This window comes from Micropterus dolomieu, linkage group LG05 (assembly GCF_021292245.1).
Source record: "Micropterus dolomieu isolate WLL.071019.BEF.003 ecotype Adirondacks linkage group LG05, ASM2129224v1, whole genome shotgun sequence".
Lineage (NCBI taxonomy): Eukaryota > Metazoa > Chordata > Actinopteri > Centrarchiformes > Centrarchidae > Micropterus > Micropterus dolomieu.
In genome coordinates this window covers 23,554,561-23,579,080 of record NC_060154.1, presented here as the reverse complement: position 1 = coordinate 23,579,080, position 24,520 = coordinate 23,554,561, and the positions used below count along the sequence as shown (strand labels likewise).

At 39.9% G+C, this 24,520-nt stretch overlaps 3 protein-coding genes across 3 annotated transcripts in view; all 3 read right to left on the bottom strand.

The window, feature by feature from the left end:
* Positions 1-7,689, bottom strand: part of LOC123971299 — a 27,065-nt gene extending 19,376 nt beyond the window's left edge. Inside the window, exon 1 of the mRNA XM_046050016.1 lies at positions 7,452-7,689. Coding sequence (XP_045905972.1) covers positions 7,452-7,572 — 121 coding nt within the window. The 5' untranslated portion in view covers positions 7,573-7,689. The remainder of the gene's footprint in view (positions 1-7,451) is intronic.
* Positions 7,690-11,969: 4,280 nt separating this feature from the next.
* LOC123971298 (cytochrome P450 2J4-like) lies at positions 11,970-16,760 on the bottom strand. The gene is made up of 11 exons (XM_046050015.1): positions 16,726-16,760; positions 15,372-15,493; positions 14,937-15,000; positions 14,147-14,285; positions 13,924-14,056; positions 13,529-13,716; positions 13,266-13,287; positions 12,701-12,801; positions 12,484-12,489; positions 12,140-12,303; positions 11,970-11,997 (listed from the first exon to the last, which is right to left on the bottom strand). Exons 1-11 carry the CDS (start codon positions 16,758-16,760, stop codon positions 11,970-11,972), a joined length of 1,002 nt encoding a protein of 333 aa, XP_045905971.1.
* A 6,040-nt stretch (positions 16,761-22,800) lies between these two features.
* LOC123970590 (cytochrome P450 2J6-like) overlaps positions 22,801-24,520 on the bottom strand; it is a 4,759-nt gene continuing 3,039 nt past the window's right edge. Inside the window, exons 7-9 of the mRNA XM_046048712.1 lie at positions 23,428-23,615; positions 23,176-23,317; positions 22,801-23,089 (exon numbers count right to left, since the gene is read on the bottom strand). Of these exons, the coding sequence (XP_045904668.1) occupies positions 22,914-23,089; positions 23,176-23,317; positions 23,428-23,615 (506 nt within the window). The 3' untranslated portion in view covers positions 22,801-22,913. The remainder of the gene's footprint in view (positions 23,090-23,175; positions 23,318-23,427; positions 23,616-24,520) is intronic.

Genomic DNA, 24,520 nt, shown 5'->3' with positions numbered 1-24,520 from the left:
CATGGTCAGAAACAATGCTCAGGTAGGCCGTGGCATTTAAACGATGCCCAATTGGCACTAAGGGGCCTAAAGTGTGCCAAGAAAACATCCCCCACACCATTACACCACCACCACCAGCCTGCACAGTGGTAACAAGGCATGATGGATCCATGTTCTCATTCTGTTTACGCCAAATTCTGACTCTACCATCTGAATGTCTCAACAGAAATCGAGACTCATCAGACCAGGCAACATTTTTCCAGTCTTCAACTGTCCAATTTTGGTGAGCTCTTGCAAATTGTAGCCTCTTTTTCCTATTTGTAGTGGAGATGAGTGGTACCCGGTGGGGTCTTCTGCTGTTGTAGCCCATCCGCCTCAAGGTTGTGCGTGTTGTGGCTTCACAAATGCCATGTGATTGGTTGATTAGATAATTGCATTAATGAGAAATTGAACAGGTGTTCCTAATAATCCTTTAGGTGAGTGTAAATGACAAGTATGACTGCAGCTCTGGGCTAGACGTGTGTGGTTTCAACTCACCACCCAAAGTCTCCATCACCTGGTCAGTAACTGGCACAACAAACATTGCCGTCTTCGGGATACCATTAGCTCCAGCCTGCTTGGTCCTGGACTTGAAAACATAACAGTCTCTTCACCAATGGCCTCATTTATGACAATAACTACAAATTCAGTATTTTCTATGTTGTTTTCTCTGTGTCCAACCCATGAACTAGGACAGAGTTTTTAAACTTCTCCAAAATCATCAGATCCCGCAGAGCCTCATGAGAATCAACCTCAGCTGCCTCACATCAATGATCAAATTGAGTGGACAAATCACAAGCAAACTCCAAATGTGACTGATCACCTCTTTTCCAGCCCCTAAACTGTTGGCGTTATGCTTCAGGCACCAGTTCATACGCCTTGAGGACAGCAGATTTTACCACAGCATTTTTCAACCCATCACTGTTACTCAAAGAAGAATAAGCCTCCTGGTCCCTGCCGGTCAACACACATTGCAACATTAATGTTCGAGTGACATCAGACCACCCCCGCGCCTTAGCTAAACATGCAAACAAAAAAATCTGGGAACTAGCCTTAAATCACTCATGTCAGACTGCCTGGTACTGAAGGACACAGATGGATTATCCGTAAACAGAAAATCAACTTTCCCCTCTCTAATCAACGTAAATTTTTGCTTTTACAAGTCAAGCTTTGCCTGTTCAGTTTCATATCTCATCTTTTCTACTAAACAGCACTTTCACCAACTCAGTGCCCTGATGCATCTTCTCCACTGCAACTTCCTTCTCAGTCTCTAACTTCATGCGCAACAATAGCAACTGTTTTTTGATGCTCAAAAGTCAAACCAGATCTAGGAGACATTAACTGAGGAGGCGAGGCTTCAATGCCCGCAGAAAACAAAACACCCTCTGCAGTGCCCAGCACTTTCATCTTTAATTTAATTAAATTTCAAATTTGCTCTTACTGTCTGCTTGATCTTGTAGCATAACTACATTGAAGTAATAAATTTATGAGAATTAATACCAAATTATGAATTTTAATTTTAAAATATCTTGTCGGCTTTAATGGAGAAACTCGCAGTGGGACCTTCCCAACCCTGTCTCGGGTCAGAGGTGTTAGTCGTCCTTTGTTACTGCTGGCGGGCAACGTGCCTGGGTCCGAGCAGGGGTCAGTGGAAGTTAGCTCGACGGAATAAAGCTTAAAACTTGGTCGTTCTTGAATTAAACTAGTGTAACTTAACGAAGCGAAGCGAAGAGAGGAGTGCAAGAGAGGCCAGAGGGCAGTCCTTTGGTTCCGGAGCTGGATTGTTTCCGGTTTCTCTAGTTTATTAAAGTTAATCAAAAAAAATCTATTGGCGCGTATTGTAATCAAATATCTTCCCACAATCAAACCTTAGTTGTCAAACGGTTGTACCGTTCTAAGTTTAAGCATTTGATAAACAGGAAGAACAATTGTCAGTAGTTAGACCTTACAAGGTTAGCAACGTTCTTAGAGAATATAAGCAAGATACACGAATGGCATTAGATTATTGACAAGATAAATACGGAGTGACATTTATACATTAATGGCATTTCAGACGATGGCATTTAATACTTATTTTGTCCACTTGGGGGAGATCAGGTTACATGACGATAGTTTAGATTAACCCTAAGACAATCTTTGCTCAGGAACTGGGAAATTTAGTTATTTAACCTTAAATTCAAGCTGGCAATTAATCGAGTATAGGATGACATTTCTTTATCATCGTTTCTAAAGGAGGTGTCAGAAAGTATTGTGAATGAGCATTGGTTACACATAAAATGAAGGAATGTCATTAACCTTGCTGAAAATTAAAACTCTGCAAAATTAACTTATTTAGATTCTTTTCAGCAACAATATCAACAACAGATAGCAACAACATGGTAACATAACTACTCAAATAAGAGGCAGCGCCACTACTAACTTAGCAAGGATTATTATTTAAAGAGAACAACAGATTATAATGAAACATTGTTTTAGCTCAAGAAGGCAGGAGTTGTGTCCCCCTTTCGCATTCCTAGCTTATCACACTTGCACATCGGTCTTTGTTTGCACAAAGGCGTTCAGGTGTGTCTCTGGGTGTCCTGGAGCTTCTCACCTAGGCGTGAAAGGAGTATCCCCTTTGATGAGATATGATTAAACAAAGAGGAAGGTCAGTTGCCACGGTTACGTGTGTGGGGGGCAGTTTAGGGTTTCCTGCTCTTTCTTTAACAAGAGTTTTGATAGGCTGTTCAGGAAAACGCTAATCGCTGGTCAATGTTCCTTTTGTCAGTTTAACAGTCAAGCCCCAAGCGTTATCATGGCTGCTGCCAAAGGTGGCCAGTTTTACGAACAGGCTTCCCAGAAAAAGCACTTAGGGAGAGAAGCCTTTCAACCCCCTTCCTTGAGGTTGCTTCGGCTGTCTGTAGAAAGTTGATATCTCAACCCCCTCCTCTTTCTCTCTGGGAGAGAAAAGGAGGAATTTGAGTCTCCAAATTATTTAATATAAAATGCACAAATCCACACTGTTGGTACACGACAATCCTGTTATTGCCAACATCAACCTTGTAATAGTCAGCTATTTTAACCAACTCATCCTTTGAACACTCATCCAGTGAGGCCAATTATATGCATGTATTTAGATGATCCAGTCAGATATCTTTAAGTGCCAATATTGATCTAATCTTTGCGATCCTGAAAGAAGGCTACTTTTCTCACCACTTTACATTTACATTAAGTCATTTACCTGACGCTTTTTATCCAAATCGACTTACAATTGCTATAAATGTCAGAGGTCGCATGCCTCAGAAGCAACTAGGGGTTAAGTGTCTTGCTCAGGGACACAATGGTGGATGGGTCACAGGGGATTGAACCCGGGTTTCTCACACCATTCTTGTAATGAATGACCGAATCATCAATGGATAGAGTAAAATTGTCATACAAATGACCTAATCTAGCTGGTCCAATAGCTATCATCTCTGCTGTTTTTGCTGAGTTGAGTAGCAAGAAATTTGCTGACAACCAGCTCCTCAAGGCAGCCAAGCAAGTCAATAACGTTATCGAATCAGATGCATTTCCTGCAACAACTGGCATATGTATTTGTAAATCATCAGCATAGCAATGAAAAGTAATCCCAATGGTGCTAAGTATAACAAAAACAACAGCAGACCAAGGACTGAACCCTGTGGAACGCCGTTCTAAAGTGGTGAAGGGTCGGAAAATATGTTATTATAAAACACACATTGAGATCTTTCTGAAAGGTAAGATCTCAACCACTTCTGTCCAAAAGAATACAGTGGTGCACAGTATCAAAAGCCGCGCTAAGATTCGACATAAAAAGGACAGATGTTAAGTCTGAGTCAGCAGCCAGTAACAGATCATTTACCACCTTTGTGAGTGCCGTTTCAGTAGAATGTTTTGCTCGAAAAGCAGACTGCAGCGGCTCAAAAAGATTATTAGATGACAGATATTTTAAAAGCTGATTTGAGACCACTTTCTCAAAGACTTTAGATCAGAAGGCCAAATTACAGGTCTATAATTTTCCAACGAGTTTATATCCAGATTTGGTTTCTTCAATAATGGTATAACCACTGCAGATTTGAAGCAAGCCGGAAAAACTCCTGGAGAGCAAAAGGTTTAAAACAGCTAGAAAATACAATCCTAATGTTGGCCAAAGTTCTTTAACAACCCAGGCATCTACATTCTATGTAGATTTTCCTTTTATACTCACTACATTTTGCATTTATCCATACACTCATGAAACTTCTGATATTACTTATTTCCAGGTTTCCCTTAAAGTTTGTTTACGTGTAGTTTGGTAAAATAAAACCAATAAGCATATGTTTGAGCTTCCCCTGTCTTACAAGCAGGAGCCAACTTGTTACAGCGGCATAACTTAAATTACTGTAAAGAAAAGTTTCAATAATGTACGTTCCTGAAATCTTTATACATTTTGTCATTAATAACTCAATGAAAAATGGTTTAGAGAAGTATTGCTTAATTCAGCAGGCCTTGGCGCACACCTTGAACTGGTGTGGTACACGTGTGTCTCCAGTAACTTCTTCTGTATTCAACTCAACTCTATCAGGAACAAAGAAAGTGAACTTCTGCAGTAAAGCAACCAAAAACATGAACAGCTCCATCTTGGCGAGGCCTTCTTCGAGACACACACGTTTCCCTGAATAGTCAACAAACACACAAGCTCAGGATAAAACTTACATTCTGGTTCAGGTTATGTACAAGACTGAGGGGATTTTGGTTTACCTGCAGAGAAAGCCAGGAGAGCCTCTCTTCTCACAAAGAGGGAAGCGAGCCGGGTTGCTCGTATGTGTTTCCAACAGTGTGGACTCACACACAGCTACTGGCAATATGTCTCTCCAACGTTCGCTCACTGTACAACAAATTGGACGAACTTCAGCTGCTGGTGGAGAAAAACAGAGACTTTTATTCATCTTCTGTTCTGTGCTTCCCAGAGACGTAGCTGCGTGGATCAATACCGGACTCCATGCTGCAGCTGGCTAGCCGTGACAGTGATTCAGCAGCACTGTTCTCACAATCTGGAATATTTACTGATCCACTGTAAAGCCTTTTACTCTCCCCGCGGGTTTGCTAGCTACTTTCTGCTTGGTGTTTACATTCCACCGCAGGCCAACATGCATGACACACAGAGCATGCTGGCCGACCAGATACTGTGGGTAGAGTGGACATTCCCGGTGTTGTGAGTTTAGTTTTGGGTTATGTTTGAGTTGTATTTTTTCCCTGTGTGTTCTGGTTTTTGCCATTGTTTCATGTGTCTTTCTATTTATCTCTGTTTCTCTCGTTCCTTGTCCCTAGTTATTTATGTCTTGTCTCTTATCTTAGGTCTTAGTCCTGCATTTTAGTTCCTTGCCTCAGTTCTTAGTCCAGTGCCTTAGTTCTTAGTTCTGTGCTTTAGTTCATGTTGGTGTTATTCCTGGTCTGTGTCATTATTTGATCTTGTCTTATTTAGGGTTTTGTAGCTTAGTTTATTCTTATGTTTATCTGCATGTTTTTTACCTGTTCGAGTCCTTAGTCCTATGTCTCCATGTTTTCGTGTAGTCCTGTCTCCTGTTTGGTCCGGTCTCAGTCCATGCCCTGATTTGCAGTCTTTCCATATTTTGTGTTTTACTTTGGCATATCTGTCCTGGTGTGTTCCCGTGCACTTTACTTCCTGTTTTATAATGTTCTGGTCCTGGTGTTCTTGCCTAGCTTTGCTTCCTGTTCTGTTCTCCTTGATGTGGTCCACCTGTTTTATTCCCGCCCCACTCGTTTGCCTCACTACTTAATGCCTGTGTTCTGTTCAGTCTGTGTTGGATCATTGTGGTTTGTTGCTCATAGCTTGTGGATGCTCTGTAAACTGTGTTTGTCTCTGCCTTGTGTTTCAGTGAGCCTGGCCAGCTTGTGGATTATTGTTTTGTCTTGCTTTCTTTGGATTATACTTTTGGACTCAGCCGCTGTTTGTAAGTGTGCTTGATTTTTTTTTCAACTCTGGTGTCCTGCGTTTGGGTCCTCAACTAGCTCACACACTGCAAACCCTAACACCCAGACTCCTTAGTCATTGTTCTTGGTGACTTTAACAAAGGAAACCTCAGCCATGAAATACAGACAGTTTATAAAGTGTCCAACCAGAGAAGAGAACATTTTGGATCACTGCTACATTACAGTAAGCAGTGCCTATCACGCCGCCCCCCCGCGCTCCTCAGGGACACTCTGACCACGTCGTGGTCCTCCTGATTGCTGCATACAGACATAAATAACTAAATAACTCTGTAAATCTATGGTGAGGACATCTAAGCAGTGGACCAGTGAAGCTGTAACTTCTACCATTTGAAATACTCACCAGTAGAGAAGGAAGCACTTGCATTGATTTGGATGCTACAGCATTTTGAGGTGTACATGTACGTCTAGGCCTTTAGTGGTCCACATGAATCACCATCCTCTCACTTTCTTAACAGAACCCAAACCAGTGTTTGATGAGATGGTGTCTTAAGTTAACTAACTTTAAGTTTTGAATGTAATTAGCGCTCTGTTAGAAGATTTTTTTTTATAGGAGTATGACAACTTTGTGGTTGTCTAAACGACCGTACTCAGAGAAGCTTCAATACCAGTTCTCTGCAAATGACGCCACTACTGTCTGGAGGGGGTTCAGACAGATGACAAATTACAAACCCAAAGCCCCCCACTCCATCAATGACTCTCGCCTGGGAAATGAGCTGAACCAGTTCTACTGCTGCTTCAAGAAACAATCTGACACCAGACCCCGAGACTCCTCCGCTCAGCTCAGCCTGCCAAAGACAATGTTGGTGCACTTCTACACTGCCATAAATCAGCCCATACCCATCCTCACTTCCTCTATCACCATCTGGTACGCTGCTGCCAACGCCAGGGACAAAGGCAGGCTGCAGCATATCATTTACTCTGCAGAGAAGGTGATTGACCACAATCTTCCATCTCTTCAGGACCTGTACACCTCCTGGACTCTAAGGCGTGCAGGAAAGATTGCAGCTGATCCCTCCCATCCCAGTCACAAACTGTTTCAGTCACTTCCCTCTGGCAGGAGGCTGCGGCCCATCAGGAGCAAAACCTCTCGCCACAACAACTTCTACCCTCCTGCAGCTAGCCTCATTAACAAGGCCCAGGTCCCTCACTGACCCCCCCCCGTCCCTTTTCAAATACTGTAAATATTTGCACATGTAAATATTATTTCATTTCACATCATTGCACATACCCGGTACATTGCACATATTTGTTGTTTGTTGTTAATTGTTGATCGTTATTGTTCTATATTTTATATTTTCTCAATCTATCCCAGATTTATATATTTCTACATTTATTTATGTCAACTGTATGTTTGTCTTTGTTTGTCTATGTGTAGCAACTTATCTCCAAAACAAATTCCTCGTATGTGTAAAAACTACTTGGCAATAAAAGCCGTCTCCCACCATGACTTTGCCTGGAACCCGTTTGGGTTTTCGTCGCCTCGCGTCGTGGCGTTCTGCGGACCCGATCGGCTCCTGTTTGGTTCCAGTGGCTGGCTTGGATGTGGGGTTCTCTGCTTATCATGTTCAGGCTCCTCACCTCCGCTGGCGTGGGGTGAATCAGCAAAATCTCTGACCGCTTGCTCGGACTACACTGGCTGCAAAAGCCCCGGATCCAGCTAGGTTTGCCCTGGCGAATTCTAGATCGCTAGCAAACAAAACTTTCATCATGAAGGACTTCTTTGTCGCGTGATCTGGATTTTCTTTGTGTAACAGAAACGTGGATTCCGGTGGGCGAGTCGAGTGCTTTTTGTGAACTTTTACCGCTTGACTGTTTGTATTTTAATTCTCCAAGGACGTCAGGTCGTGGAGGAGGACTGGCAACAGTCTATAAATCAAACTTTAAGTGTAAACAGCTTGAACTCATTGTATCTTTCACCACTTTTGAAGTTAACCTGTTTGAACTGAGCGGTGTATCTCTAGTGCTGTGTGTACTCGTACATAGGCCACCCAAGTACAACAAGGATTTCATCACTGACTTTTCCCAATTTTTGGCCGAGTTTGTGCCGAGGTATGACAGCCTCCTTATTATAAGGGAACATCCATGTGTGCTGTCCTGAAAAGCCAATGGCAAGAGCCTTTCTAAATGTCGTTGAGTGTTTTGATCTTGTACAGTGTGTATCTGGCCCCACGCAGGAACGTGGGCACACTCTTAATCTGGTTTTAACTCATGGTTTAACTGTTTCTAATCTTGAAGTCTGTGATGTTTTTTTTTTTCTGATCATATGCCTGTTGTATTTGAAATTGGACACTGTAGCCCCCATAAAAACCAGATTGTCTAAACCGAGAACTGATCCCTGGCTGAACGATGTCACTTGTGCTGTCAGATGCGAGTGTAGAAGGGCGGAAAGAATGTGGAAGAGGGATAAACTCTAAAGTGTCATTTCAGTTACTTAGAGAGAGATGGTGTTCTTATCAAAAAATTGTAAAAGCTGAAAAGATTAAGTACTTTTCTAAAATTATTTCTTCCAATGGTCACAACCCTCGAGTTCTTTTTAATACCCTCAAAACTATTCTTAATGTCCCACAACTCCAGTGGTTGGAGAATCCAACAAAAATGTGTGAGGAGTTCCTTCATTTTTTTATCCATAAGGTGGAGAGCATTAGGACCCTTATTGGTCCACCTTTGAATGACCATGGAATTTCTGTAATTTGTTCTACTGTTTTGAATCAGTTTGAGCCTGTTACTTTGCCTGAACAAATTATTGGTCAAGTGAAGATCACTGGGTCCCCCAATGATGTCATTCCCCCTCGTCTTTTTAAAGAGGTTGTTTCTATAGTGACGCCCTGCATACTTGATATTGTTAATGTCAGTCTAATTACTGGAGCAGTGCCTTTGAGTTTTAAACATGCAGTTGTTCAACCCTTGTTAAAGAAACCTGGTCTGGACCGACTTGAGCTCTCAAATTATCGGCCTATTTCTAAGCTCCCTTTGCTTTCCAAAATTGTGGAGAAAGTTGTTTATTTGCAGCTGAGCACATTTTTAAATGACAATTGTATAACTGAAATTTTTCAGTCTGGGTTTAAGTCAGCCCACAGCACTGAGACAGCTCTGCTGAGGGTTCTCAATGACATTTTTTTGGCTTTAGACTCTGGTGATACTGTTGCTCTGCTGCTATTGGACCTTACGGCTGTGTTCGATATGGTCGACCACCAAATTTTATTGTCTCGGCTTGAAAATTGTGAGGGCATTAAGGAGTTGGCCTTAGCCTGGATTACGTGATATTTGGAAGACAGGAGTTTCTCAGTTCAGGTTAATGATGCTGTGTCATCTCCGGCTCCTCTGTTGTGCGGAGTTCCTCAAGGGTCTCTCATTGGGGCGTTACTTTTTTCAATATACTTACTGCCTCTTGGGTCAATCCTCAGAAGATACAATGTATCGTTCCATCTTTTATGATGCTGCTGATGACTGTCAAATTTATGTGCCGCTAAGTCAGTCGAAAACTTTTAGAGTGTCTGAATGAAGTGAAAGCATGGATGGCTAATTTTTTGTATTTAAATGAGCGTAAAACTGAGCTCATGTTACTTACTCCGAATGACTCAGCTGCTGCGGGTCCTGTTGATCTGGGTTGGCTAACCCGAGATATTAGCTATGTGGTCACAAATCTGGGAGTCAAGTTGAAGAACAAGAGAAGTCCACTATTTAGACAATGCTATACAGCTGAAGAGCTGATGATTATGAGCATATTTCGTGCACCACCTCTCTCCTTCTCTATCTCCTCCTGCAGGTGTCGGACCTCCTCACAGATACTCTGCTCCAAGGTTCTTTTGCCCAGGCCAAAGCGGATGCTGAACACATTTCCATAGATGTCAGCTAGCTGTGACCTATACATCAAGATCAACATTTATATTTACAATTTGACCACCAGGTGTCAGTTTTTTCCATCACATTTTATATAAACATGAGCAATTTGAGGTGAATTAATAAAAAACTAATTTAAATAGCTTCCATTTTCTTAGTTCTTTGACAAAGTTACACATAAATTACATTAAATTAAGTGAATTAATAGTGTATTAGAATGTCTCAATTAAATTCACACTTAAAAACTACTCCCCACAAGGGGAAGAGCCACCGGTCCTGGAGGATAATTTGGAGGATTCCTGTTTTTGAGGAAGGAGGAAAATAAAAATAAACAGGAATGCCTCCTTGATGTCAAAACTTGGCAAAAAATAATAATGCCGCATTATTGAAGAGAATTAAACCAGCAGCAAGAAGGAAGGTCTGTGCTTTTCAGGATTTTCTTCTTCCTCACATGAAACACCTGTGATTTTATAATGCTTGTTTACACTTGATTTAACCCTGTTCTGGTCCACATCATACTAATATTACAAGACAGATAAGTGATGTGATCAGCAGTAGTCATTTAGTGTCTGTCCAAAGGTGCTTGTGACACTGTTTTTAAATAGCTACAGAAACGCCTGCTTTTGTCCTAGATCAGTCCTAGAAGACCATGTTCTCGCCTTTTCAACCAAACCTCTAAATTGTTGTGAATACATTTTTCATTCACTAATAACAAAATTAAAGGCAGTAATTGAAAATCTATTCATAAATTTGATCTTACTCCAGTGAGGATGCATAAGAGAAAATGTGCAGCAAATGGGAAGTGGATACTCAACGATCTAACTAATAGATTTTGTTCTAGGGTAAATTGATTTAAAATTTTTTTGAAGTGATAGCGTTAGGTCTACACAGGCAAGGGCGAGCTCTGATTGTTTGTAGAGTTAGCGAAGTTTTGAATTGGAAGTGACCTTGAAAGGCAATATTCTGGTTGTTAGGTTTATACCTTTTGAGCAAAGGGGAATCCCACAGCCCCTTTTCTTTGTTTTCTGCGGTCATGTAGCACCAGTTTGAAAAGTAGCCTATTTGTGTCTTTCTACTGCATAAACAGCCCAGTTTTAATAAATTATTAATTTTCCAATAAAAAATAATTGTAAAATAACCTTTAACATCTCCTTTGTCTCCTATGGTAAATCCCTAAACAAACCAAAGTGTGAAAACCACAAGTTATGGTTTCACAGGGATTATGTTACTACTTCTTGGTTGGGCACAGTCCAGAGAAAGTTATTCTTTATCATGCATACATTTAAGTGGTAGCAGAGTTTCCATCCAACTCTCAGCTAAGAACGTGAAGGACTGTATCATAATAAATCATTTCTGGTATTTGGATTACAAAATCGGTAGATAATGAATAGCTTTGACACATTACCTTCCACAAAACTGTCACCATCCGCAGCCCACCTTTCTCCTGGCTGCCTAATATGCTCCACACATGCAACTGCTGAGATGGACCTAAAGGTAAGTTCAACCACAAGTTGTGGGTTTTGTGTGTGAGTGACGACAAACTTTCACATCCTCACATTCAGATTGCCTTTATTATTGTTATTGTATATATTGCCTTTGCCTTTGTGAGCTTGCCTTTTCCGGGGCTTCTCCCCCTCACAGATTGACTCCATTCACTGAAGAATGACCTTCTGCTGGAGGGTCATGCGTCTCTTGGTATATGTCAGTCCTGATGTTGACTTACATGTTCTCATCTGGAACTCTTAGTCAGTCAGAGGCCACAGGCCGTCCACTTGGCTTTCCCATGTCGACATTTCTAATTTTGTAATTTTTACCATTATACTATGCAGTGCTGTAAAACAGTCCTGTGTTTTTATTTCACAATGAAACGGTCTGTCAACACATCACAGTGAAACTGTGAATCCGGTCCAATCTCTTGCAATGTATAACTTTGTACTGGTGAAAGTGGTTTATGTCATACAGAAAAGGTGCAGCTGTGTGCATTTTCAATCACTGTCATCAACACCTCAGCCAAAGTTTAATTCAGAAAATGCTTACAGAGTACACTCATGTTATTAACATGGCAAACAATGACAGCAGGACTTTACGATCATTCCGATGGCAGATTTCCTTATGTCTGTTCAGCAACTGCAAACCTCGTACATCTTTCTGTTTTGATCATCAATATATAATTTAATCATATCTACTATCTATGGTCCTTGCTAGTGAAATAAATGTAGCGGAATTGTGAAATTGTGTTGTGAAACAGAGATGGTTCAGTTGGTGGTTTATTGTTGTACGGCACAGACACGGACAGCCAGTGGCTCCCAAATTGTACTCCAGACTTGGTTGCTCTCCAGCGCATGCCGAGAAAGAAAACCTCTGAAGAAGGGAGGTAAAGAAGAGGAATAACTCCATCCTGGCCAGCTGCTCCCTAAGACACACATGCTTACATACCATTTCATTAAGCTGACGCTTTTGTCAAAAGCCACTTAAAATTGCTATATGCCAGAGGTTGCACGCCTCTGTAGCAACTAGGGGTTAAGTGTCTTGCTCAGGGACACATTGGTGGATGGGTCACAGTGGGGAATTGAACCCCAGTCTCTCACACCAAAGGTATGTGTCTTATCCACTGCTCCATCACCACCCCCACACGCTTACCTGAGAACACAAAGAGCAAACGATGAGTTATATTCACACAATTTTTAAGAGATTAACTTTGATCATATAATATCGCTGCAGCTCAGAGTCTGAAACAACCACAGAATACAGTACGACATGGAGCCTGATCCCCTCCCAACTATGGTAATCAGTTAATTACAATTGGTTTAAACATCATATAACTGAGTTTTAGAGGCTCGTAACTACTGACTAACCAGCTGAAAAATTTGCCGTCCTGATCCAGAAAATGTTGAGGGTTGAAGGTGTGTGGAGTTTCCCACAGCGACTCATCATGTAGAACTGAGTTCAGTTCTGCCATTAATTAAAACAGTTAATCAAAGTGTTTTTTTGTGTTTCTGGAAAAAAATAAACAAATGACAAGGTTGAGGTACAAGGTTAATTCTCAACCTGTGAAACAGCAGCTGACGAACTAATCTTAATAATTGAAAATATGATATAAAAATAATACAACGATCATATAACTGATCAGTCTGTCATTTGCTGTTTCCAAGGTCAAGAACTTTGAATCTCAAATCTTAAAATGCTCCAAAAAAAGTTGCCTATCAACTGGGCTGATTAGGATCATGTGAAATGATCAAATTCTCCAGAAGAGCTACTAAATACTACTTATTAAATGTCTGGTAAGTTTTAACCTGCAGCGCCAAAGTGCAACAGTGGCTTTAACCTATATACTATGTTATTATAAATTAATCTATTTTCTATATTTTCTGGTTATTTTTCTCAGTATAACATTTATTTTCAAAAAAACTTTGTACCATACGGGTAGTTATTGGTTATCTATTATTCAGTTCAAATCAATGCAGTATAGAAACAAACTTGGTTTACTTTTTATTGAAGTTATCTACACAAGGGACTGGTTGAAAGAGCTTTGTTGATATGTTCCACTGTTGATTTTTGACCATGATTGTTGAGTTGGCAGCAGAGAAGCACTGCATTCAAAAGCTATGCTGCCAGAAAATCCAAACAATAAGTAAAATGCTCACAAAAAGCAATTCTTTCTCAAATGTGCATCATGTACCTTTGGGATTGTGTACTTGTCAAGCATGGTGTCCTTGTTTGTCATGTGGACCAGATTAAGGGGGACAATGTTGCCCATTCTCTGGATTTCATGGATGACTGCATCAGTATAGGGCATGTTTTCTCTGTCAGTCACAGAGGGCAGTCTGGATGAACCAACGACAGATTCTATCTCAGCCTGGACTCTCTCTGCACACAGTGAGAACAGGAAACAATATGAGTCTGTGTACTATGTAGATCACTGAGGGGAAAATGCAATACATCCCACACACTTCCTTTCCCAACACAGGACTGACCTGTGAGGGACCCCTGATCCTTTAAGGTCATGGCAAGATGCTTATAAAACAAACGGCATGAGGCAGCACAGATATTACACACACACACACACACACACACCTTGTATGTCAGGGTAGTACATCATGAATAGCAGTCCCCAGTGTAAAGTTGTGGTAGTAGTTTCAGTTCCAGCACCAAACAGGACCAGAGTGCAAACAGACAAATTTTTTAAATCAAAACCAGAATCTTTGTCCTCCTTCTATCAATCAAACACAAAATGCTTCAATTAGAGAGCAAACAAACAACAACAAAGAAAACAAACACAATGCAGACACATAGAAACACTCGCCTCTCCCATCTCTGTGAGGAAGCAGTCGATGTAGTGTCTCAGTGAGGGCGGGTCAAGGCTTTCTCTGTGTTCTTTGATCCTGATCTCTACAAAGTCCATTAAGTTGTGTATCAGAGTGAATATCAAATTTACACTGTTATACAAGCTGTACACTCACTACTTTACATTGTAGCAAAGTGTCATTTTCTTCAGTGTTGTCACATCCTGGTATTCCTAGTATGGTCTACTGGCTCACTCTCGTGGCTTAGTGAGACACTTCAATAGAACAGAGCCACTGTTAATGTTATTAGCAACACCTGTGCTTTTCCTACTATGGCAAGTCAAAATGTCTGCTGTGAATATAATATTTTAATATTGTTGTATTGATACTTTTACTTCAGTATCTTGCAGATGCAAATTTAAAAAATGACCTGCAGAATTGTTTCCTGGGTGTATACGTTTATGTAAATAATGGTATATATTGATTTTATTTGACTTTATTTATTTTATATGTTATTATATTCGTGTGTAGCTTGAAGAGACCACAAACTTTCATTTTGTTGTACCACTGTGTGGTAATGATAAATAAACTACCTTGATACCTTGAGTAGGCCTACTGTTACACATTTTTATCTAATTTAATGCCTTTTATGTTAGTTTCATTTAATTCCATGTTGATTATGTTGTTTTTGAACTGTTTTAAAAAAAAGTTACTAAAAAACATCATTGACTTATGTGGTCTGGCTGGATATTAATTTAAAAAAGCATTACTACGAGTTGCATCTTGTTTACAAAGGAGGCTCACCTGTATCCACAAACTTCCCTCAACACAGCACTGGTAATCAGTGATTGGGCATCAAAAGGCTTGCCTGTAAAAGAAAGAGGAAATGTAGAGAAAACACACATAAACTTTGTAAAAAATAAAAGAACACAAAGTCAAAACATGAACTGTGTGATGAGCCACAGGCAGAAGAAGAGTACTGTGACATATTGATTATAATTATGATTAACAGGCTGGTCTATCAGATGCATTTACAGTGTCAGCCACTGCCAAACTAAAACAAACTAAAGTCTAAAGTGCATCGTTCAGTGCTCCAAGTTGGAGCGAAGTTGAAGGGAATGGGAACATGTAAAAAACATAAAAATAGACTGTGTCATGGTGAAAAAGCATACTGCCCTGTAACTATGAAGCATTAGTTGATTAGTGGTTGTTTGTTGAAAAATAATATTTGTTTGTTGCCTTGCTGAAGGGCAAAAGCTTCAGTGAGATATTGGCACTCCTGCTGGATGGATGGCTCCAGGCTCTTCTTGCCCACACCAGAGTTTCTGAGTGTATGAATGTGAGTGTGATTTAAAAATTTGCTACGATGTTTTCGGGGATGTGAGGTCTCACCCGCTAACGGGTCCAGCCGTAATCAAGTCCACTGCAGTTCCAATTGCTGAATGACGGACTACGTGCTCCCATTCCTGGGAGTTTGTACTTCCAAGCCGAACTTGCCAAGTCCGAACTTTAAAGTACATAAGTCTGAACTTGGCGAACTCGGTATTGAGAAACAGCTCTTATTTACTTACTACTTATTACTTATTGAAATAGCTTTGGCAATATTGTTGCTATACATTCATGCCAATAAAGCTAATTTGAATTTGATTAACATTTTACAATATCCCCAAAAACCCTGAGCGTCATGAGGAATGGATTGCTGTTATCAATGAGGGATCACTGGATTCCTACATTCTGTAGGAATCTAACCTTTCATGACAAATTTCAAAAAGTAATGTATAATCTATATCTTATATCTATATGTTAGAGTAATTTGGGCTGCATTTCTGTTGTATTTGTTCTAATTGCTGCATCATTGCCACGTGTATGCAGGAGTAGTAGCTACTGGGTTTCTGTTTTTTCACTCAAAGACCAGTTTATTTTTATTTTGTTTGTACATTCACCACCAGTTTCATCAGTGGAACAATAACTTTAATTTACTTTAGGCTATTTCCATAAAATTAATAAAATTTGGGAAGACAAAACAAGAAAATTGCATTTGAAGTTGTGTGTGTAACTTGTCCCGGCTTCAACTTATTGTAAAAGACAGGTCCACCAACCCTGTGACCGCATTTTAATCATCCGGACAGTGACTCCTGATTGTTAAACTGTATATTCTTCTAAATAGAAAAACTTTGAAACTTCAGGATGTGTTAAATACTAATTAATCTGTCATATGATCATGACAATGACACATGAAACAATAAATGGAACTTGTCATTAAAAAATTCTTGAGTGAATTTACTTTCTTGACTTTTTTGACATGTATGTTGTTTCAGCATAAGCCAAGGAATGGTAATGTGACACAATGTCACGGACCTACTATTGAAAACTGTTTTAACAGGCATATAGCTTTGCTCACATTCTCAGTGACTAATATTAGCATGTAATGCTTGAGAAAGAGCAGTGAAAACGCCTTTCATTGTATCTATTGTAGCATATTTCAGCACCATGAACAGAGAGCAGAGGTTGAATGAAAATAAAGAAATGTATTGAATTACATGATTATTCCTTATTATTATTATTTCCTGAATAAGTGACGGCTGGTGCTTACTGAGTGAAAGCCAAGGTCATTTTCACCGGAGGCATTCCATCTAAAGAGCAAAATGAGAATTAGAGAAGAAAGTAATAAAAAGAAAGTCATACTATGCACAAAGAGAGGATTCTGTTAATATCAGAATCAATAGATGTACAGTGTGTAGTAGTGATGGCAGTGCGACACTGAAGCTTCGATACACGCTTCAAACCCCTGGACTACAATCCTATTGAACCACTGTTTCAAAGCTTGCTTTGGTGCGAAAAAAATCACGTGACATGTGACGTCCGAAGCAGCAACTGCTTCCTTCACTGAATGAATCACCGACTGGTTCGCGGTCTAGTCCCGTGATTCACTGGCACTGCCTCTCGAAAGTGAGTGTTGTGCACCCCATCTAACACATTCACCCCCTGTCTGTTATGAGTTGTATTTTTTTCCCTGTGAGTTTGAGTTTTTGCCATTGTTTCATATGTATTTGCCTGTTTCTCTCGTTCCTTGTCCTTAGTAGTTTATGTCTCGTCTTTTATCTTTTATCATCTTAATTCATCCAGACCCTAACATGCAATTCATCATGGAGGTTGATGCATCAGACAGTGGGGTGGGGGCAGTGTTGTCTCAGCATTTAGACCCTGATCAGAAACAACACCACTTTTTGTGTTTTATAGATGTATATCCCCTGCCATCTCAGCCCTGCCAAGAGGAACTGCAACACTTGTAACGAGGAACTTTTGGCTGTGAAAGTAGCCATAGAGGAGTGGTGTCACTGGTTAGAGCAGAATAGGCTACCTTTTTAGTCTGGACTGACCATAAGAACCTAGCCTACTTTCAGTCCTAATTAGAATTTATTTTATGACTTAAGTGGGCCTAGGGGGGCTCCATAGAAATAACATGTGGTTTGCAAACACTTAAGGTGCTTTATTCTCTTTACACAGTAGCAATAAAATTTCTTGTAAATCTCAACTTAAGCATTAATGTAATCAAATATAAAACCAAAGCTATTTTCCACAGCCAAGTACCTTCTGAGCAACAGGTTAACATAGGCTGTGTAAATCTGCTTTCTTGTGTTTTGTTTTGTTTTGTTTTGCTCAACAAGTATCAGCAGAAACACTTTTCTTTTATCAGGGAGCAGCTTAAAAACACTATGTTCAGTAGCAGGTGTCCCCATTGGTGAAGTGGTCACCTCAATCATACAGCTGCCGAAGTTGAATTGTCATGAACTTTTTGTACATGACGCAGAGCACAAATCATTGGAAGAGACTGATCCTCGCTGTTTGAGAGTTTCCAGAATCCATTACTGTTTACTAAATAGGACACAAACAGGAGGAAATTCGCATGGCAGAGCATCCCCGAAAAACTAGATTATCTGGTAAAGTTATGTAGTCTACAATTTTAAGTTAAATAGGCTACAGATGTTTAACTCACACAATCTGTTGCCATGGTTACTATCCATAGAGCACCCCTGCGGGGCTCAGACTACAATTGGCGATTTTAAGAACGTTCCTAAGATCGACCCAATACTAATCAGCATGCGGTGTGTAGCTATCCACTTCACTATGGCATTTTATCACTTGTCTTGCTTTTGTTTATCTAATTCAATTCTGAAAGAAGGAAGTTGCGTATTCATTACATCTTATCTCATTATGGAGTTGTAGACTGTGCGACAATTTGCCCCATCGGGTTGTCACACTGGATTATCAAATAGAACACTTAATTGTGAAATCTGATTTAAAATTGTAACCAGAACTAAATAAAAGCAAACAATCCAGAATTTGGAAAACAACTTAATTCAAAAATGTTGGCAGAGAACACATTAAGTGGGACAACGTCTTTCTTTGAACTTTAAAATCAAACGTTCTCTGGAGTGCAAATAGATCTATGGTAATTGAATGTAATGGTGCAGATAACTTGCTTAAATGCAACAATGTGTTTTTGTATGACATACTGTATGTATCTGACTAATCAGACATGAGTCAGTTAGACACACATAAATTGCCTGGCCTGAGGTGCTGCATGAAAATGGCTCCACATAGATGAGGCCAAAAGAGATGCCAGCAGTTTACATCAAAATCCTTAGCTGTACTTCTGATTTGTTCTTCAACTTCACCCGCCTGACTGCCTTTAACATTATGTCAGATGGTGTACTGTCATTCTGTCTTCTGTTGATTTTCTTCCTTCAAAAACACATTCCTCCTTGCAATTTCAAATTATAAGCTTATTTGTCTAGTCTTGTTGCCTAACTAAATTTATAACTAGATTATGTAATCTGTGTGTTTGTATCTAACACACTACATGCCTACAGTATAAGACCGTATACACTCTGTCATGAATTCAGTCTTGTCCAGGCATATGGCTGCTGCTGTAAACTAGAGTATAATATTCTATTTACAGTATAATTCAATACTACTGTCAGAGTTGACTACAAAATTTCAGTTTTTTGAGCATGTTCTGTGTTTATTTGTATTGGGGCACGTAATCGCATATGACGACTTGCCCCAAACTGACATGTGTGCTAATGTTGGCTAAATCTCAAGGTAAGCTTAACATACTTTTGAAGCAATAAAATTGTGCTCACCTCAGATTAGAGTGACCTTGACCACATGTGAACAGGAAGTTGAACGTAGAAAAAGAAGTCACACAAAATGGCGATTTGATTTTTGACAGAGCCTCTAGTGTTACCCCTACTGTATGGCATCACTACCCTGCCAACTGCACTCCAAACTGGGATACAACCTCATTCCGTTGTCATCCTTGTGTGACAGTTAATCTGTATCATCCACAGAATTTACTGTTACATCTGGCTGTAACACGCATAAGAAGCTGCTGGTTGGTAAATGTAAACAGCAACAGAGGCAGATTGCCAACATTCTGTTTCTGTTGGTTCCTGAAGTGCAGCAGACCAATTGTTATGTTATTTATTAATATTTAGTGTTTACGCCGGACAAAACGGCGGCACAGCCATTATCCCACTGTAGCGGTCATCAGCTGGTTATACAGTAAGTTCAGTACATAATGTCAATAAATGTAAGAATAATTTCTGTTTAAAAAAACACATTTTTATTTGGTAAGTTGAATAGAAACATGTAACGTATGTTATAGCGGAACTAATATTCTTGTGTCACATTGGGGTCGGGTCATTATTAGTGGCACTCTATTAGCATTAGAGGGAGAACCATAGATATCCATAATAAAGGCCTTTATTATGGATATCTATGGGGAGAACGCCTGACTGATCTGACGGAGGATGATGGCTGTAGCTCCGTTGCTGTTTAGAGATTTCTTAAGTAAAGAAGATCAAGCTGGACGGTTCCTTTTTTACTCCCCTTGAGTTAACGCGGCCAATGAGGTATGCAAGGTTATGTGTATGGTTTTATATTGGTGGATAGGCTAAGTACAGCTAATATATTAGCAGAGTTTCACGTGATAACGTGATAGCATCGTCCATCTGAAGGTCAAGTAAGCTAATTATCTGCAAGCTTAACATCTTCTAGCCTGCAAAGGGATGGTTTGTAAGCTATTTTGTTTGTGAAAGATTTATTTAATGATTATTCTCTATGAGAATGCTTTGTATTTTATTACTCATTTTATGAGACAACGGAATGAATTTGTAACTGCATGACTGTTTAATTAACCTACATTTTAATCGACATCTTCACGATTAGCTAATCACATTCTTTCAAATTGCAATTTCGATTTGAATTATTCAGGCCTATTTTAATAATAGAGTCCTTAGTGAAGCGTTGTTGAGTCTGCCATGGGAAAGTGATAGACTGGAGTTCAGAACGCTCCTGACTGTCTTTATCTCCCACATGCCACCTGCATGACTGGAGTGAGGTGCGTCCTTGAATTCTTAGCACCAACAAAGTATAGTGCCTTCATTGCACTGGATCTGACTCCAGATCGGACTGCACCTCGAACATCAATTAAGCATCGCAGGCTGTTGATGAAGGCGCCGGTGGATCAAAGCAATCCATACGTGAATGGTGGGGAGGGTTCTATGCGTTCCACTGGTAGATCACTCATGTTTTGGCACTCTGGAAGACTACGACATACCACACCAAAGCAACTGCTCGGCTCATGTCAGGAATCCAGTAGCCACTGTATCTGATTTAGGTTGTGGTCAAGCCTTTTCCCTGATGTTTTCTTTTCGTGAGTGGGGGTTATTATCAACTTTGTCATGTGGTGCTCTTTGGGGATACAATGAATCTGTCCCTGGTTCAAAAACTACACAAGCACCAATTACAGCAAACAAACTTTTTAAACCAAAGCCGTGTGAACAGCTTCAAGGGTCTTCACTTCCATAGTCCAATGATTTCACAGCATAGTTGAACAAAAAGAGAAGGAGCACACACATAGTGTAAATATGTATATAATGAATAGTTTGTTAAACTCTGTTACTTGAACATTTTTCACTGTGCTCCTAAATTACATGTGCTCCTTGAAAAAACAGTTAGCGCAGAGCCTTGTGTTATGGCAGAAAATTGTGTCCTGTTACATTTAATCTTTTATGTATGTTATTTTAATAATATTATTACTATTATTGTTATCTTATAGGTATGTGTATTGTGTTTTTTATCCTTAACCTTTCCTTCTATATTCCTTATGTTAGTCTGTCCACATTTACTAGGGTGTAGGTCAGAGCTGTGAGATTGTTTTGGTGTTTTCCTTTCTTGTTGTTCCTCTCCTCTCCTTGAATGTTCATTCATCAATCCGTCACCAGCAAGATACAATTTCCTCAAAAGAAAGAATTACCTGGATTTCTGCAAAATTTGGTCATAAAATGTGAACTGATCTTCATCTAAGTCACAACAGTGGACAAACAGTCTGCTGAATAGCACACAAACAATTACATGTTTTCATGGTTTTTTTTTAACACACCATGTACACAGTCAGAGTGCAGGATGGATGTAAACCCTTGGATTTAATAACTGGTTGACCCTCCTATGGTAGCAATAACCTCAACCAAACATTTCCTGTAGTTGCAGATCAGACCTGAACAATGTTCAGGGGAAATTTTGGTCCATTCCTCTTTACAAAACTGTTTCAGTTCAGCAATAGTCTTTGGATGTCTGGTGTGAATCGCTCTCTTGAGGTGAGGTACTGACTGGCTCCACAAGGCATATTTTCTTCTGTTGTAACCATTCTTTTGTTGATTTACTTCTGTGCTTTGGGTTGTTGTCCTGTTGCATCACCCATCTTATGTTGAGCTTCAGACAGGTGGCCTTACATTCTCCTGCAAAACTTCTTGATAAACTTTGGAATAAATTTTTCTGTCAATGATGTCAACCTTTCCAGGCCCTGAGGCAGCAAAGCAGCCCTAAACCATGATTCCACCATACCTCACAGCTGGGATGAGGTTTTGATGTTGCCTTTTATCCTCCAAAGATAGGGTTGTGTGTTTTTTCCAAACAACTCAACTTTGGTTTCATCTGTCCACAGAATATTTTGCCAGTAGTGCTGTGGAACATCCAGGTGTGCTCTTGTAAACTTCAGACGTGCAGCAATGTTTTTCTCTGGACAGCAGGGTTTCTTCTGTGGTGTCCTCCCATGAGATCCATTCTTGTTTAGTGTTTTACGTATTGTATCGTTTGTTTGAGGCATGGTTCATATTAGGGCAAGCCAGCTCTAACCAACACCTCCAGTTTCGTCTCATTGATTGGACTCCAGGTTGGCTGACTCCTGACTCCAATTAGCATTTGGAAAGGTCATTAGTCTAGGGATTCACATACTTTTCCCACTCTGTACTGTGAATGTTTACATGGTGTGTTCAATAAAAACATAAGCTTGATTATTTGTGTGGTATTAGACTAAGTTTACTGTGTTTGTCTATTGTTGTGACATAGATGAAGATCAGATCACATTTTATGACCACTTTATGCAGCATTAAAAAATGTGTCGCAGTGGTTTGCAAATGTTATCAGTTTTTTATTAACTAACGGTTTACATGTGGCATAACTGAAATTAAAGAAAACTTTAAATGTACATTTATGAAATCTTTATACATTTTGTCATTAATAACTAAGGACAAAAGGAAACAGTTTTATAAACATTGACATTAATACAAGAACATTTTATGTAAAATATCTATCACACAGAATTAAATGTACAGGCAGAGAGGATAAGGTTGACAATGTAATTATACAGCTTAGTGTTTTGCTTAGTCTTGTCTGTTACATGTGTTATATATATATATATATTTGTTGCTTAAGTCAGCGAGCCTTGGCGCACACCTTGAAGGGGTATGGTACACGTGTGCCTCCAGTTATTCCTTCTGTACTCAACTCAACTCCATCAGGAACAAAGAAAGAGAATTTCTGCAGTAAACCCACCAAAAACAGGAAAAGCTCCATCTTGGCGAGGCCTTGTCCAAGACACACACGTTTCCCTGAAGAGTCGACAAACACCCAAGCTTAGGACAAAACTTATATTCTGGCTCTGGTTATGTATAAGATTAAGGTGATTTTGGTTTACCTGCAGAGAAAGCCAGGAGAGCCTCTCTCTTCACAAACCTTCCTTCAGCATCTAGGAAGTGTCCAGGGTTGAAGGTGTCTGGAGTTTCCCATTCAGTCTTGTCGAACAGCACAGAGGTCAGAATGGGCACCAAGGACGTACCCTAAAAAACAGGATCCATAGGTTTGACACCAAGCAATGCTGCAACAACACTTTTTCATTCCTCACAATCTTTCAAATGATTATCCTCTGAAGACTGTGTACCAAATGCACCTTGGGTATAAAGTAACCACCCAGTGTCGTGTCCTTGGCGGCCATTCTGAATCCATTGAGAGGAACAATGTTTCCAATCCTCTGGATCTCGTGGATAACAGCATCAGTGTAGGGCAGGTTGGGTCTGTCTGCCATAGTGGGCTGGCGGGTCTGTCCGATCACTCTGTCTATCTCTGCCTGGACTTTGTCTAAATACAAGAAAATTGCAAAAGTTAAACTTGTTGCAACAGTTGGAGAAAACCTTGGAATTACATCTTAATGCCTTGGTATGTCGACTTTACAAAGAATGAGTGCTGTGCATTTTCTCCCCCATCAATTACATTGAGATTGCTGAATGGAGGCATCATGTGGCCAGTGTGGACTAGAAGATGATTACAGTGAACAAAAACATGGTCATGCCAGTATTCTTTTAAGACAGACGTGAAAAATGTGAACTCTGCCTTTAATCCACTAATTAATAATAATATAATAATCTTTATTTGTAGAGCACTTTTCAAAAACAAGTTACAAAGTGCTTTAACAAGTGTAAAGACAGTAATACCCAAAAGATGATAATACAAAAACAATACAAGATAAAAGCAAGAAAACATTGAAAAGACTAAAATACATGTTTAAGATAAACATAAAATAAGTAAAATAGAATAAAATAAAAAGGATAAAATCAAATCAAATAAGATCGGGAAAGGCTCTCCTATAAAAGTATGTTTTAAGAAGGCACTTAAAAGAGTTCACTGACTCAGCCGACCTGATTTCCTCGGGCAGGCTGTTCCAGAGCCTCGGGGCCCTGACAGCAAACGCTCTGTCCCCTTTAGTTTTCAGTCGAGACTCTGGAACAGACAACAGGCCTCTGCCCGAGGATCTCAAGGTACGTGCTGGTGTGTATGGGACTAAAAGGTCAGAAATATAACAAGGCGAGAGGCCATGAAGAGCTTTAAAAGTAATCAATAGAATTTTAAAGTCAATTCTAAAACACACTGGGAGCCAGTGTAATGAAGCTAAAATAGGAGTAATGTGGTCATATTTCTTTGTTCTGGTTAAAAGCCTGGCAGCTGAGTTCTGGACAGTCTGGAGTCGATCAATAGATTTTTGGGTT

Bases quoted from the DNA above. Each gene is read 5' to 3' on its own strand.
- LOC123971298 (XM_046050015.1), bottom strand. From the start codon at position 16,760: ATGCCTCCGGTGAAAATGACCTTGGCTTTCACTCA. The intron at 15,001-15,371 runs GCAACAAACAAA...TTTCTTTTACAG, and splicing joins AGCTTTTGCCCTTCAGCAAG to GCAAGCCTTTTGATGCCCAA. The intron at 14,057-14,146 runs GTTTCTATGTGT...TGATAGAAGGAG, and splicing joins CAGAGATGGGAGAGGCGAGT to GACAAAGATTCTGGTTTTGA.